We start from the raw sequence: 14,585 nt of genomic DNA, 5'->3' as shown, positions 1-14,585 counted from the left end.
GGGGATAGCTAGGCCATGTTGCTGGTTAAAATCTAGCCAGGTTCAGAGCATCACCCAAACAGGTTTCATTTGACAAGGGGGTGAGGTTTGTGTGGTCCTTGCCTGTATTACGCTTGGTCTGGAATAAACAGACGACCATGACTTCCTATACCATTTGCCCTCCAAAACCTGTGCTTGAGAAATTCAGAGCTTTCTAGCAAGAATAAAGCTGTGCAGGAGTTCCAGCAGACCCTGAGAAGAAAGGCCAGGGACTATTGCTTTATGTAGAGACGTGCTTGTATGTCCAGGTGGCCCCTGTTATCCACGTGTGGGGTGAAGACCGAGCAGAAAGGATGCTCTTCCCACCTGCATATGCTGTGACACATTGTTATGGCACATAGTGTCAGGGCATTGCAGCCCCTGGGTCCTCTCTGCTTCCCTTTCCCAGCGTCAGAGGATGGTGAGAGCTGCTGGGGACCGAGGCATGTGTGGTGGTGGCTCATGGGAGGCCCAAGCCCTTAGTCCTTGTGGAAAGTCCAGGCCTGGTACATCAGCTGCTTCCCATGGGATTTCACATACTAGTGCTAGTGTAGCATCTGCTTCCCAGAAGTGCCCTTGTGCTGGCACCAGACAGGATGCCCGGCCACGCAGCTGTAACTCCACACATGCTGCATTTATTTCAGACCAAGTGGCTTTTCGCTCCAGTTGCTTCTTCCCACCCTCCAAATCTCCAGTGCTTCTGCGAGAAGTGCTGTGAAGTCTAAGCCAGCAACATGAAGCCTCTGAGCCCAGGGTCTGCACGGTCCTCTGGGACCCTTGCTCCAGGAGCTGAGCTCTCTAACTCAGTTGCTCCTGCCACTCAGTTTTTGTGTTCATGGCAAAGGCCAGCAGATCAGGCCGCTTTCTAACAGGGGAGCCCAGAAAGACCAATGCTTTGCACAGGCTTTTGAAACGTGTGTGTGAGAGGGGAGCTTGTCTGTGAATAGCTCCAACAAATTTTAGCTGAGTGAGGAGCAGGAGGAAAGTCACTGACCCATTGCCCTGAGCTACCTGAAGGTGTAGAGAACTTGGAGGTCATTCATTAAAGGCAGTGCTGGCTACACACACGCTCACAAATCCGCACCCACAAACCTTCAGTGCTGCTCAGCATTGCACCCCCGATCTGAGACACAGGAAACATTAGGGCACTCATGGACCAGCTTTCCAGAAATAAACAAATGCTGCTTTGTCCACATCTCCCCTCCTGTGTTTCAATCTGCTCAGAAATACTAGAGCCAAGAAATTAAAACACCCTAGGTCTGGGGCTTGGGTTGAAACTACTGATCTCTCCAGCCCAGGGCACATGGAAAATTGAATCAAAAGCTGTAGGGACTTGCAGAGAGCAGGCAGTCTTTTTCCTTCCCCTCAGCAAAATTTTCCCCAATGCCCTACTAATTTCACTACCTCATTTAAGTCTGGAGTCCTAAAGGACTGTCCCTGTTTCCTCACTGTGGTAGTGACCTCAGGCCTGGAAAAAGACACACAGAGACTGCATTTTGGAGGAGAGGGCAGGAGTTTGCCTTTCCCTCCACCTCTGTACAACTGGGTACCATCACTAGCAAAGTCCTTGCCTCCTGTTAGAGAGCAGAGTGACCAGGAGAGAGCCAAAGCCCTCCACCACATGCTGGACAGACCAACATCCTCACGGACATCGCCCCGGTCTCTATACCACAGCATGCTGCTGTAATGTCTCTCTAGTCCAGATGATGTTAATTAAGCAGTAGTGCCTGGATGTAATGTGCTTCCTTACATCTGAAGCACTAAGGGTGCTCAGCAAAGGCATGCAGCAATTAATCCATCTTCAGGTGTTGCCCCCGCAATAAATCAATAGCTATTAAGGATAATTTATCCCATTTTTAACAGTCACAGTTTTCCCCATTCTGAAACTTGATTTTAAATTACCAGCCTGCAGTGGGGCTTATTAAACCACAGTGCTTTTGAACTCGGAAGAGAAAGAAGGTGAGTCCTCTGATGCCTTTCACAGCCACTTACATCAATATGTGCTTAACCTGTTGTGTGCGCATCTGCAAATGTCCACTGAGAATCAGGCTTGGAGAGACCAGATCATCAGAGCCAACACCCCTTTGCCATACCAGGATGTATTTGATCATGGGGGAGCAGTAAAGTGAAAAGGGTGGCAGGATCAGGGAGGAGACCTGTAAAAGTCCTCCATCTGCCTCCTCCATCCCTCATGCCAACACAGAGGAGGCTCAGCACAAGGAGACTGGGGTTAATGGCACAACTACAGACATGTGGAGTCTCAAGGTACTGCTCTGTCACAGACTATACGCTCTGTTATAGCAAATCCCATAACTGCTCCGTCCCCGTCTGCCCCTGGGGACAGTGGCATACCCATGGTCTCCAGTGGATGAACACATCTGAAGGGCTGTGAGGTGCTACAGCACTATTGTGGTCACACTGGCATTTTCAACAGGAGGCAAGTGAATGTGGGAATTGTCAAAAGACAGAAAAAGCAGACTCCCAAGGGATGCCCCCAGTACCACCGAGCAGAACATGGGGCCTCTTTGGACTAGCCCCCCAAACCCTTTTCTAAGTGTCTCAGACCTATGGATCACTGCGTGCAGGGAAGGAAAACCCACGCAGGTAAAATCCACTTGCTCCCAGAAACAAAAATAGAAACGAGAATAAATAGACTTTGAAATGTCTCTAGTACCTTTACCTGCAGAGGGTTCTTTGTGCTTATGGCAATGACGTGATACTTGTAGTAACACAGCTCACAGCTCCAGCAGCCTCTCTCGCTAATCCATTTGATCAGACATGGCTGGTGCGTGCACTTCACCGATCCATCGCATCGACACGGGCTCAGCAACTCCCCCTGAAAAAGAGAGACAGCATCAGCAAGGCTCCCCTCCTCCCACAGGCACGGCACAGCATGGCGTGGCAGAAGCTCCATCATCCACCCATTTGCTCCTTGTTCCTTTTTACCCGGTTTGGCTTAGGTAATTGTGCTGCCTCCATCCATTTTCCCTCTAATAATTCTTGGCTGATGTGAACAGAGTTTGACAGGGATGTAACAGTCTCAGATACTTGGGTCCTACTTTTTTTGTGGAAAGAGACAGCTGGGTAAGAGATGCCTAATATCACCTGAAGGAAAAACTAGATGAGCACAACTCTTACTAGACACCAGAGGACCCACACTAGACCACAACCAGTGGACACAGCTCTGTTGGCAACCAGATGCCACTGTTTCACTGGTCAGGTTTCTGTCTCTCTGCTACCTATTTTAGAAAGCAAGGTTGGTGGTGGGGATAGCTGAGAGACAGCCTCTGCTGCAGGCTGGTGTCCTGCTCAGCCCAGGGTGGCTTCCTGGAGCCCAGCCAGGCAGGAGGGGGAGCACAGACACGGCGGCCCTTGGACTTTCTGCGCAGGCTAGCTCGTGCCAGCCCTGGAGGTGCCGCTCCTCCCCGGGAGCTGGACCGAGCCCAGCGCCATGCGGTATCTCCCAGGACTTGCCAGGCAGTGGGCGTTTGCAGCGCTAGACGCAGGACTCTCCTTTCCCAGTGCTCCCGGACCAGGAGGGATGGACCTGACTGTGGGTGGCAGGTGTGTGCTTTGGGTCTAGAGCTCTGTGTACCGCTAGCCCAGCAGGGAAAAGGTCCTCAAATTTCACAACCTTATCCACTTCCCCCAGACAGTCTGTCCCAAAAGTGAGTCATACTGATGCATAGCCTGTCCAGCTGGCTATTTCCACCCTAGAAGCAAGCAAGATGGAGAACAAATTGTGTCCTGGCTTGTGACACACAGACATTTATGAGTGGTGGCCGAAACACTGAACCTCCTGGCTTGCTCCCTTGTTTCTGGTATAGCTTTAAACAGGGTATCCAGGAAAACCCATTATTCTGATCCATCTGCTATCATCCTGTTCACCATGGGACTAAATTCCTGTCTGCACACACAAACTCAGGAGTTCATTTTACAGTCATTTGCCATCACTTATTTAGGGAAGAACAGAGCCATTACATTTTACTCCCCACCTCTTAGTGTTTAAAAGCCACAGTATAGACCCCAATAGTGTATTTAGCTGCGCTCCAAGATTTAAATGCTTTTAAGGGCAGAATGAGAATATCTACAGGATGGGGAAGGCTGGCATCATACTTTCAGTGTTGGGGAGAGAATATTTCCTCTTACACCGCTAGATCAGCCCCATCATTACCACTGATAGAGCACCAGGATAACAGACCCTGGCATCTGAGGCTGCTGGACACAGTAAAAGATGTCCATCCCAGCTGCCTTGGGTTAGGAAACCCGATACTGCTCTTGCTAACCCTGGTGGGAAACTGTCTTAGTTTTCAGAGTACCACATTAGGTCACAGGACCTGAGGAACTGAGAACCACGCTGGACAAGAGTGATACTTTTTTTTATGAAACCTAATGCAAACATGTTAATCATTTCATTTGCTTCAGCTAGGTGACCTAAAAATGTCATCTTCCATGAAATTTTAGCAAAACTGTAAATAACTGTTTATGTTACAAAACTAGGCTCAGCTCTACCTGTCACTGGTTTTCGTTACACACTGGAGGGGATGCAAAGGGAGAGAAGGAGCAAGGAGGGTTGTAGGACCTGTGAACCTTTTTCACCTGGAAAGGTGTGACAGGGCAAGCCACAAAAAGGGAAGCAGGGAAGGATTAGATGGGAGGAAGGTGCATGTGTGAAGGAGCACTGGCATTTGCCATTCAAACTCCCTGTGTGATGTGCAGTTTGAGGGGCTCGGGTCTGGCTGTGCATATCTGTGCTCCTTGCTGGGACTGGGGTGGGAAAGCGCAAGTGGGATAAGGAACCTGCATGAGCACGTACTGCCAGCCAGGATGCAAAAGGGGAGGGATCAGGGCTTAGCACAGCTCCTCTGCTCCCCTGCTCGCCAAACCTCTTCCACACCGAGCTAGCCTGGTACAAGGACCACTCCTCTGTGCCTCTGGTCTACTCTCCTCATCTCAGTCCCTGGTGCTTTATTTTCTCAACAGCTTCACTCCTCAGCACACACATGTGATCCCAGGACCAAACAGGTAATGCAGAAACCTCCCAGCTCTACAGCGTCCCTGCCTTTCCACCTCGCCGCACACAGGGGTCTCCTGCAGGGCTCAAAATGGTGAGTGAGGGACCTGGGTCTTGTCTAACGAGCAGCTGGAGGCACTGGTGATGAGGGATCGGGAACAGGGCAGAATGGAGCAGGAACTAAGAGCAACAACCTCCAGGCAAAGGCAGAGGAGAAAAGCTCTAGCTGCAGCCCGGACGCACGTTGGCTTCTTGGGCTCTGTAATAAATGAGTCTACGAAATCTGAACTTGTCTCTTCAGAGCCAAGAGATGTTCATAGATGTCCTACATTGCCATGGGGACCCAGTCCCCCTTCCCTAATTGGGAAGCTCCAACCCAGACAGCCTGGCAAGCTCCTGCAAAAGCTCAGGACTCAACTGTGGAGATGAATCTCACAGTTTCTTGATTTTTGCAAGTCCAGCAAAAACCTGATTTATCACATTTTCTCCAGCCGTGTGAAATATTATATCCATGCATGTGGTGCACAGCTATTTTTGCATTCTGTGAAGCCCAATTCTGTCCACAGCAGGCATTCGTAAAACACTGCCACATGCACACATGCGCACATGCACTCCTGTACCAGCAGAAATGTAAACACCAGGGGCATATTAAAGGAATAAATCCTTTGTACAGCAAAGGAGAAGGAGCCTCATTGCTGGCTGTACAGCGAACCCAGGAACAGTCCATTGGCTGTGATACACATGAAGGATTTGCTGCGCAGAGACCTCTGCTAAAAGCTACATGCACACAAAAGCAAGCCCAAAATGAGGTGCAGATCACAGCAATTAGAGATGGCAATTAAATCCCCATGCCCATTTCTGTAGGTTTGTAGAAGATGGCTCTGCACAACATATTCTCCAGTGCTTCAAACAACAGTGTTCCCACCAATTCCCTTCGGGGACTGCTCTCCAAAGACCCTTTGAAGGGTCTACTTCCCAACATTTATTTTTGCAATTTTCCTTTGTAGAGTTACATCCCAACACTTGGATCAGCCTAAGCAGCATTTCTGCTTTGTCAGCAACTAGTGGAGAAATGCTGCCTGGCTGCAATCTCCATCCTCAGCTTGCTCCGTACTATCTTGTTCCCCTGAAACAACCAAGTGGGCTTTGGACTCAGGGCACCTGCCTTTTTTTTGTTGTTATCCAAGTCTAAATCAGGGTTCATGTCAAAGGTGGAAAACCAGAGTTAACAAAAAGAGAAGAGTGCTCTGGCTTCAGTCATAACCCTCTCAACGTATGGATGAAATACTCTTCCCTCTATATTACTCTTCCCTACTTCTGGGAAGAGTAATATATTAAGCAATTATATATAATATTCTTTCCTATTCTGGCTGTGCTGGGAGCTTGTCTCTAGGAGCAGCAAGGGCAAGGCCAGGCTGAACTGGCTTTACCCTGTGGAGGACAATACTGCTTGAGACAAACCAGGAGTGTGGGTCTGTTCCAGCTCTGTCTTCTCCTTATGAATTCCCAATCTGTGCCTGTTGCAATACGTCAAAAAGTGGTTAATGATTATCTGGGCCCTGCTATTTTAAGCCTACTGGGAGGAGTTCTGAGAAAGGATAAAAAAAAAAAATATTGCCAGCACGTGCTTCTGATGCTCGGTATATCTAGGGAGAAAATAATGGCATCAGGAGCAGCGTCACCCCTGTTGCATGCTGGTGTCAGCGTTTCACCCGGCCATTTTATCTGTCATTTATGAGTGCTGGGAGCCCATCCACACACTGTTGCCAAAGCTGCAGGTTCTCACCCCCCAGCAGACAGTCATGGGATGTGTTTCCCAGGCCTGTTCTTTTAACTATAAATTAAGTATAGCAAATTTGCCCACCCGGTCTCCTTTGAACACGCAAGGCTGAGGACGATGGTGTCACTGGGCCAGCATGTGGTGTTCTGGGCTCTCCCAGCTCCAGCTGTGCTGACCTACGTCTGCTGCCTGGGCTGCTCCTGAGCACCAGCTCAGCTGGAAAGAGCCACATTAGCAACATCCTGCTACCACAACTATTAAAGCAAACATTTTGAAAACCAGTGCAAGCTGTACAGCAAACCAGGATGGCTGATGGTGATCTTAACACCTGCAGTTTTTCCTCAACTATGTGCTTTCCCTGCTTGGGTGTACAAAGTAGCATCAGTCCTCAGCATCACCCACAGGACCAGTGCCCTGAACCAGAGCGGGGCAGTGAGAAGAAGCTGAAAGAGTTGTCCCCATCACAAGGGCTACCATCTCTCTCTGGGCATGCTCATGCAGCGGCCACTGCTCCTGGGAGTAGTTGCACACATGGATTTGACTGCTAGCATTTATCTGAGTTTGTCTTGTTTGGAAAAGGAAACCAGGAATATTTAATTTCACATCTTCAACTGAGTCTCCTAAATATACTTAAATCTTCACATTTAATTTAAATGCAATGGGAAGTTTTATTATGGCAAATAAATGCCAAATGATTTCTCTATTAGGAACATAATTACAGAGGAATTAAGTCCAATGGCAAAGAGAAATCCATTGTTACAGAGCTGGTAAACTCCAATAAACATGTACTAATGATCACTCTGTCTTCACACACACTTAAAAGAACTGCCCCTCCATCCTTTTAAACTAAACACACACGTTACTATCAGCATCTCAAATACTTCCCGTGAGTACCCTCCCGTGTGCGAGCACTGTGCCAGCCAGCAACAGACAACAAGGAACATGAAATAAGTATCTATGAATATACATATATATGTATATTGCATGAAATTCTCCAGCACTGAGGCAGTGATGCAGAGTGTGGACCCAGAGAGGAGTGGGCTTACATCTCCTGTGGTGTTGGGACAGCACAGGACATGGTTATGTACAGGGCTCTGTGGTGGGGTGGCATCTCCACAGGCACCCTGGCAGAGCTGGGGGCTGACTCCAGTCTCCGTCTTGGCAGCAATCTGCTGAGAGACTTTCCTTGGGGGGGATCCCCCAATGGGGCAGCTCCCTAAAAACTGGGGAACCTATAGGAAAATCGATGCGAGTGATTATAAAAAGAAATCACCCAGACTCCTTGCAGCTCCCTTCCCAGCCCCAGGCGCCACCACTGCTGCCATGCCACCTCCGTGACCAGGACAGCTCCCCTGCAAGACCAGGCATCCCTGCAGCATGCAGAGGCAATGCTGCCCCATGCCAGGCAAGATCTGTGTGCCCTGGGTTGCAATGAGTACCCCCCACCCCAACAGCATGAGAAAATGCAGCCCCGTAAAGGAATGGTGAAAAATCCAGCTCTGGACAGTTATTTCTGTTGCTTAGCCGTGGCCTTAAGCCTGCAGCTGCCTGGCTGAAGTTTTTGGTGTGGGATCTTGGCCTGGCAGCTCCCTGGGGCAGGACCACATCTCTGCGGGGCTCTGGCACGGTAGAAGTGTGGGTCCCTCTCTGGGGCTCCTCATCCCCACAGCAGTATGAGTGAGCAGCCACAGCTGGGCATGGCAGCCCGGGGGCTCTGAGATGGGTGCAGGGGGGTACAGCTCTCCTTTTTTTGTGGGTTTCTGCAATTTTCCATGGATATTAGCTGTTCTGGCAGCCCTGCGAATGGGGCACTTATCTCCGACAAGGCAATGACTAATCTAGCAACAAAACACAGGCATCCTTCTGCCTACGGGCTGGGTGCGAGCAGAAAGGCAGCTCGGCTTTAGCGCACCCAGTGAAACCACCACACACTCCTCCGGGACCATCAGGCACATTTTGGCGATGTCTGGAGACATGGGTGCTGGTCAGGAGAGGGATATGTCTCACATGTTCTTCAGCTGAGACCCAATGTTTGTTCCAGAGTGAGTCCTGTCTGAAAAGCCATCATGTCTGCAGAGCTCCTGATCCTCCAAAACCAGCACAAATTGGCTTGCCACCTGTGGAGGCTGCTGCTGGGGCACCCACGAGGAGTGCCGAGGCTGCCACCCTGCTCAGGCTTTTTCTGCACCTCTCTGATGAAAATATGAAAGGCTGCAGCCACAGCAGCGGGGAGGTTCCGCAGCCTCCTTTGGCAGGAAAATGCATCCCACTGCTAACACAAGTGACGTGACTTTCTGGCTGAGCAGCCTCTGCCCACAGCCTTCAGCTTTACCATGGCCAAGGGGAATTTTAAGTGACCTTTGCTCCTTCCCATCTCCAGTGTTTTATGCCTGTCACTGCCTCTGGGACAGACAGAAGGATGGACAGACAGCGCCAGAGGTGGCAGCTCAGAATTTGGGAGTGAGATGGAGAAGGGGGAAGGAAGGGAGACTTTCTTTTTTCTGAGCCTTACCAATCCCCATGGGGACTCTTTGTCACTGCAGAGATAAGGGACCATCACTCCATCTAACCTGCTCACCAGGGCATCAGTGAAGCTTGCCCATGATTTAGGCCAAAAGATGGCTTTTTTGGTTAAAGTGGATGACTCAGGAGGCTCAGCTGTGTTGGAGGCAGACAGCAGGTAAAAACCCTGTGCCCCCATGCCCAACAGCAGTGCAGGGATCTGGGGGAGAGGCGTCTGGCTGGTCCCCATCCCAGGGCTATGCCCTGGTCAGCAGAGCACAGGAAAGCCCCAAAAGGGTCCTGAGCTGCACCACAGCATTGACTGCCCTCTTTACCAAATTGCCCTGCTCCTTCTCTGCCACCTCTGAGTGGATGTTCAAAAGCAAGATACCCACAGAGCTGCCCGTGTGCCCCTGTGGGATCCCCACTGCTTATTAACAGGGATGACTGCCACGTCAAAAAAGTATGAGGGCAACCTCTGTACTCCACCTTTCCCATGGGGTAAGCAACACTGCAACAGACTCAGCTGACCAGGAGGAGGGATGGGTCTCCTTTGCACACAGATCAGCTTTTGGCCCCACCAGGGAGCAGAAAAAAGGATGGCTTTTTTTCCCCCTTTAATTGCTAAAACCTTAAAGAACTCTGCAGGGCAGAAGGGCAGGCAAGAGGCAAACGAAGACAAGGAATAAAAACTCAGGAAGAAAAGAAAGAAGGAGGAAGAGGCTTGAGAAGTCCTCAGTGCAGAAAGCCCAGCACATTAGCGGCTCTGCCTCCCTCAGACAGGAGCCTTCTCTGCAGTGACTCATCCTCGGAGCAGTCTGGAGCAGTGGCTCTGCTACACGGCTCTGCCCTCGCTCCTTCACTGATTTCCAGGGGAAGGTGATTGAATGCAGCTCCACCAAGCTTAATGTGAGCTCTCCCAAGTTTGTGCAATGCCTCGAAAACAGAAAAGCAAAGCAGGAATGTTGCGGACTTTAATGTGAAATATTTGGACATAGCCCTAGCCCTTCCTATTAAAAAAAAAGAAAAAAAAGGGCTTAATCTAGGCTAGGACTCTCAATATTTAGCTGACAGTAACTTGCCCATGCATTTGCCCGCAGGCAGGCACAATCCACCAGCTCTGGGCACATCCCTGCCACCACTGGTAAAGGCCAAAGGGAGCTGGTACAGGTGGGACCAGGTGTCTCATGGCTTAACATCGATTTCCTTTAAGGGAAAATACTTTAAAGGAGCAGAAAGCATACATTTTTGCAAGAAACAGAAAATCAGAGGATATTTTTTGTACAATGGGCTACAGAGGATTTTAACACCTGGTTTCAGGCCAGTGAAAGGTGAAGGGCAGAGCGCCCTACGATGTAAGTCCCACTCGGCTATGAAAGGGACAGTACGGAAAGGGATGCTGGGGGCTGGTTCTCACCTGGGACAGCCACTGCTGGGTAAGTGAGAGGGGAAGACAGTCCCTAAGGGTCCCTTTAACTGAGAGAGAAGATGCTAAACTCCATCTCTGCATGTCGGTCTTGCCTACAGATGGGCCCTTCCGGGGGGAGATTCCTCTGAGCAGGAATCCTGACCCACCAGTTGTCCTCAGAGCAAATAACACAGCAAGCACAGGAGCCTGCAAGCACTCCTGCCATGCTGCTGCTGCCACCACTGAACCCAAGAAAAAGAAGTTGGGACTGATCCTGCCCTGTGCCCAGCAGACTGGGAAGTTCTGCATTGTGCAATACAGCAGAAGGGTTCTACTGAGAGAGTTTTCAGAGAGGAGAAAATACGAGCCCTGACTTTCTGCAGCTGTTTTTCTCCAGAAGTTTGTGCCAGCAGTGTCCCTGGCTTAATTTCTCAGCAAAATGGAAGCCCTCAGTTTGCAGACTCTGGGCAGTTAGGTGGGGTGTCCCCACCGTAGCCGATCAGGCCCTCACGCCTCTGTGGCACAAAGCATTGCGGTCCCCTCCGCATGGACAGGAGGAGCTCGCCCAGCTCCCAAGTGACCGGAGGTTGGAGGTGAATTGCTCCCTGCTCTGCCCATTGAACCAAGCTTCGTACTTTGCACCTTTACAGCTCTGCCATCTTGTCCTTTCAGCACCAGCCCTTTTGGGTAGCCAAACTCCATGCAAATTAATTTCCTAAAGTGGGAGAACACCCTTCCTAGGGGATGAAAACCTTACTCAATAGAAATGGCAACTGGTGGACCGGTGCTGCAAGGGACCATGCCACTGCCTACATGCACCACCATCAAAATCGCATCTGCAAATGGCCCCACCATCCCATTTCCCTGGCACAGGGAGGCAGACACCAGGCTGTCCTGGCTGCACTCGCAGTGCCCAGCTGCAGCCCAGCTGTACCGCTGTGTGCCCTTGTTCCACCAGCTATCACACAGGCTCTTGGCCAGTCTCAGCTATGCCATCAAAATATGAGTAGAAAAGGTTTGTGAAAACCTGTTCCACCAGAACAAAGCTGAACCTTGCCTGAAATATGGAATAACAAAGGATTTTCAGGAATTACTTATCAATAGCCCAAGGAGCAGACAGCTTACCATATATAGATCACATTGGGATTTATTTGCTTTTCTCTCTACAGAAGGATTTCCACAAGAAAAATAACTTCACTTAGGTGTTCTAGAGCCCACTTCATCTTAATGTCATTGAACATGTTTTTGATTAGCTGATTTAAGTAATTCTTACTAAATGTTGCTCAGTTGCAAGGAATCAAAAGGCAAGCATCTCAAATATCACCTGCTGTGCCTCATCAGGTGTGATAATAGCACCGATTAAGTGAAGAGCCTTCAGGGCACAGAAATCACAGCGCTGCGCATGTGAAATCAAGATACCTGAATATCCCTGAGCACTTGGGTGTTAGAGTGAGTTCAGCTCCAGACTTGTCCTGAATACAGATGTCTCAGCATCCCAGAGAAGAAGTGTCCTAGTCTGTAGCTCTTGGGCTTTCACCCAAAGTATCAAGGCTTTAAACTTCTGGAGATTTACTGTAGACCACATCCATTTTGTGAGCTAGAACAATCTAGTCTCTTCTGAAAGAGAAATCCACTGTTGATTCACTCTGGTTCTTCTTAATTAAAAAATAAAAGTATTTCAGACAATACTTAGATTTATTCTGTGTGAGATAGAAGAGTGAGCTCAGTTTTGCTCCCTAGGCTGCTGGGGTAAATCTGATGCGACTCCATGAAGCCAAACAGTTCTTCAGCACAAATCAAGTGCCCTTAAGTTACGGCTTGTTGTAATAAATTTTCAACCAATTCAAGAGGTTTTCCATTAATTTTTTCTTTGGTACAAATGGCTTTTTCTAGTGAAAAAGCCTCAGCTAAATAGAATTCTTCTAAATATACCGCTTCTTTTTCAAGGAAAAAAAAGATAGCAATTATTCCTTATTATCTCTAATCCTTGGGGACCTTCACCTTTCTACTTCTTCAGTCCTCATCAGATCCATCAATGAGTATTTTAAAAGTTCAAAGTATAAAGTTAATGCTTTCAGCATGCAAGTACCATGTAATGTAATTCTTATCAGAGATGTGCTCATAATTCAGCAAATCGAACTTTGCAGCTACTTCCCTGGGAAGCTGTTCATAAGATACTCAGCTAATGGCCATTTCAGAAAACATTATGCCATCAGCCGCTGAGGAGCAGCCATGGAAAATCCACAGCAATGGATGCTGGTTTACCTCTCCAGATGATAGATCCCACTTTTAAAGGCAGTGAAACAAACAGAGCAATAGACTTTTCTTTTTTCCCCGAGAAAGCTGAAAAACCCTTCAACATAAGAGCTGAGAAAATCTTTAGTCTGTAATATTTACCTCATCTTCCCACTTTCTTCACGAATGAGAAAATGGCCAGGTGCTGTTGGCAGCCTTACAGCAGCGAGATGCTTCATCCGAAAGTGCAGCAACTACTCCAGAGCTGCTTTGTGCTGGTGCCATCAGCTCAGCAATGGAAGGGAGTGGAAAAGACAGTACCGCAGGATTTAGGGGTTCCCATTTGCCACAGTACCCTCAAGTGACCCCCAGCCAGGACGGAGGGCGGCGGGGTGGGGAACTGGGGGAGCTGCGTGCACGTTCAATAAGTGGAAGCCAATAATAAGGTGCAGACAGAAACACAGAGCACGTCTTCAGTACTCAAAGGCAGCGATCCCCAGCTGGGAGCAGAGATGGGGATTTGGCAGGAGGGGCTGTCCCAACAGCTCTGGACAGGGATGGTTATGCAGGAGCTTTTCCTGCTCCACCTGGGCCGGTGAGGACTGGCAGCTCAGAGGTGGAAACCTTCCAAAGCCATGTCTGTCTCCAAAGCCATTTGTGTCTCCAAAGCCACTTACGTCTCCCGCCACGTGGGGTAGTGCTGGGCCGGGGGCAGCCGCTGGCCTCGGGGGCACGTGGGGTGAAGGCTGCCGCTGGGGCCGAGGGCAGCCCGGCGTGGGTTGAAAGCAGAATTGGTGAAGGGGCAGTGAAGTCAGAGACAGCACATCCCACACAGGGCTGCTGCGGTGGCTGGGGAGCTGCGATATAAAATAATGAGTGCGGTTTGTTTACTTTTAGCTTTGGTAGCGCTGCCGGACTGAGCTGCTTCATTAAGATGTGGCCTGAACTGCTTTTCCTTTCTGCTTCCCAGACTCGAGGAGAAGAATATGCAATTACAAAGTTCACTCATGTAGAGCCCTTCAATTACTGGGTAACTCTGTTACGGCTTTTCCAAACCTTATGAGACTCGTGCAGTAGGACATGACATCTGAAGTAATTCATTTTTCATCTGCCGATTAGCAGAAATTAAAATGGTTCTTAGAACATCCCAATTTATGTGAGATCAAGTTCCTTATTACTACAGACTGTCTTAGTGGGGAAGGCATTTCTTTTTAACATCTCAGGCAACTCTGCAAGCAGAGATGCTGAACAAAAATATACGGAGGAGGCAGCGGAGGGGAGAATACAGCCCTCAGGGACCGCGGGTGGTGGAGCTCCAGAGCCTTGCCTTCCAATCCTGCCATAAGGTCACTTAAATGTTTGGCGGAAAGTCAAAATGCTTGCTGGCACAAACGTGCGCTGGAGGCAGAGGCACCTCCTTTGGAAATGATGCAGTTACAGAGTTAGTCTGAACTGCTTTTACTGGCAGTGAGCTAAAACCCAGCCATAAATATGAAGTGTTTCTTCAGCAGGTATCTGCCAAGCCGGCGGGTGGAGCAGCAGCAGAGCAGCTGCCTGCAGGACGCACTCATGCAGCAATGACGGACACTGCCCAGGAACCCCAACACGCCAAACCAACCACCACCGGT

At 49.4% G+C, this 14,585-nt stretch overlaps 1 protein-coding gene across 2 annotated transcripts in view; it reads right to left on the bottom strand.

Annotated features, from left to right (window-relative positions):
- Positions 1 to 14,585, bottom strand: part of MARCHF4 (membrane associated ring-CH-type finger 4) — a 106,200-nt gene that overhangs the window by 28,716 nt on the left and 62,899 nt on the right. Inside the window, exon 3 of one of the 2 annotated variants that reach the window (XM_052792786.1) lies at positions 2,699 to 2,854. In XM_052792786.1, coding sequence (XP_052648746.1) covers positions 2,699 to 2,854 — 156 coding nt within the window. Of the gene's footprint in view, positions 1 to 2,692; positions 2,855 to 14,585 lie in introns of both variants that reach the window. The other variant, XM_052792785.1, reaches the window with a different exon arrangement.

The sequence above is a fragment of the Harpia harpyja genome, chromosome 7 (genome assembly GCF_026419915.1).
Source record: "Harpia harpyja isolate bHarHar1 chromosome 7, bHarHar1 primary haplotype, whole genome shotgun sequence".
NCBI classification, from domain to species: domain Eukaryota; kingdom Metazoa; phylum Chordata; class Aves; order Accipitriformes; family Accipitridae; genus Harpia; species Harpia harpyja.
This window is presented reverse-complemented; position numbering and strand designations above follow the sequence as displayed.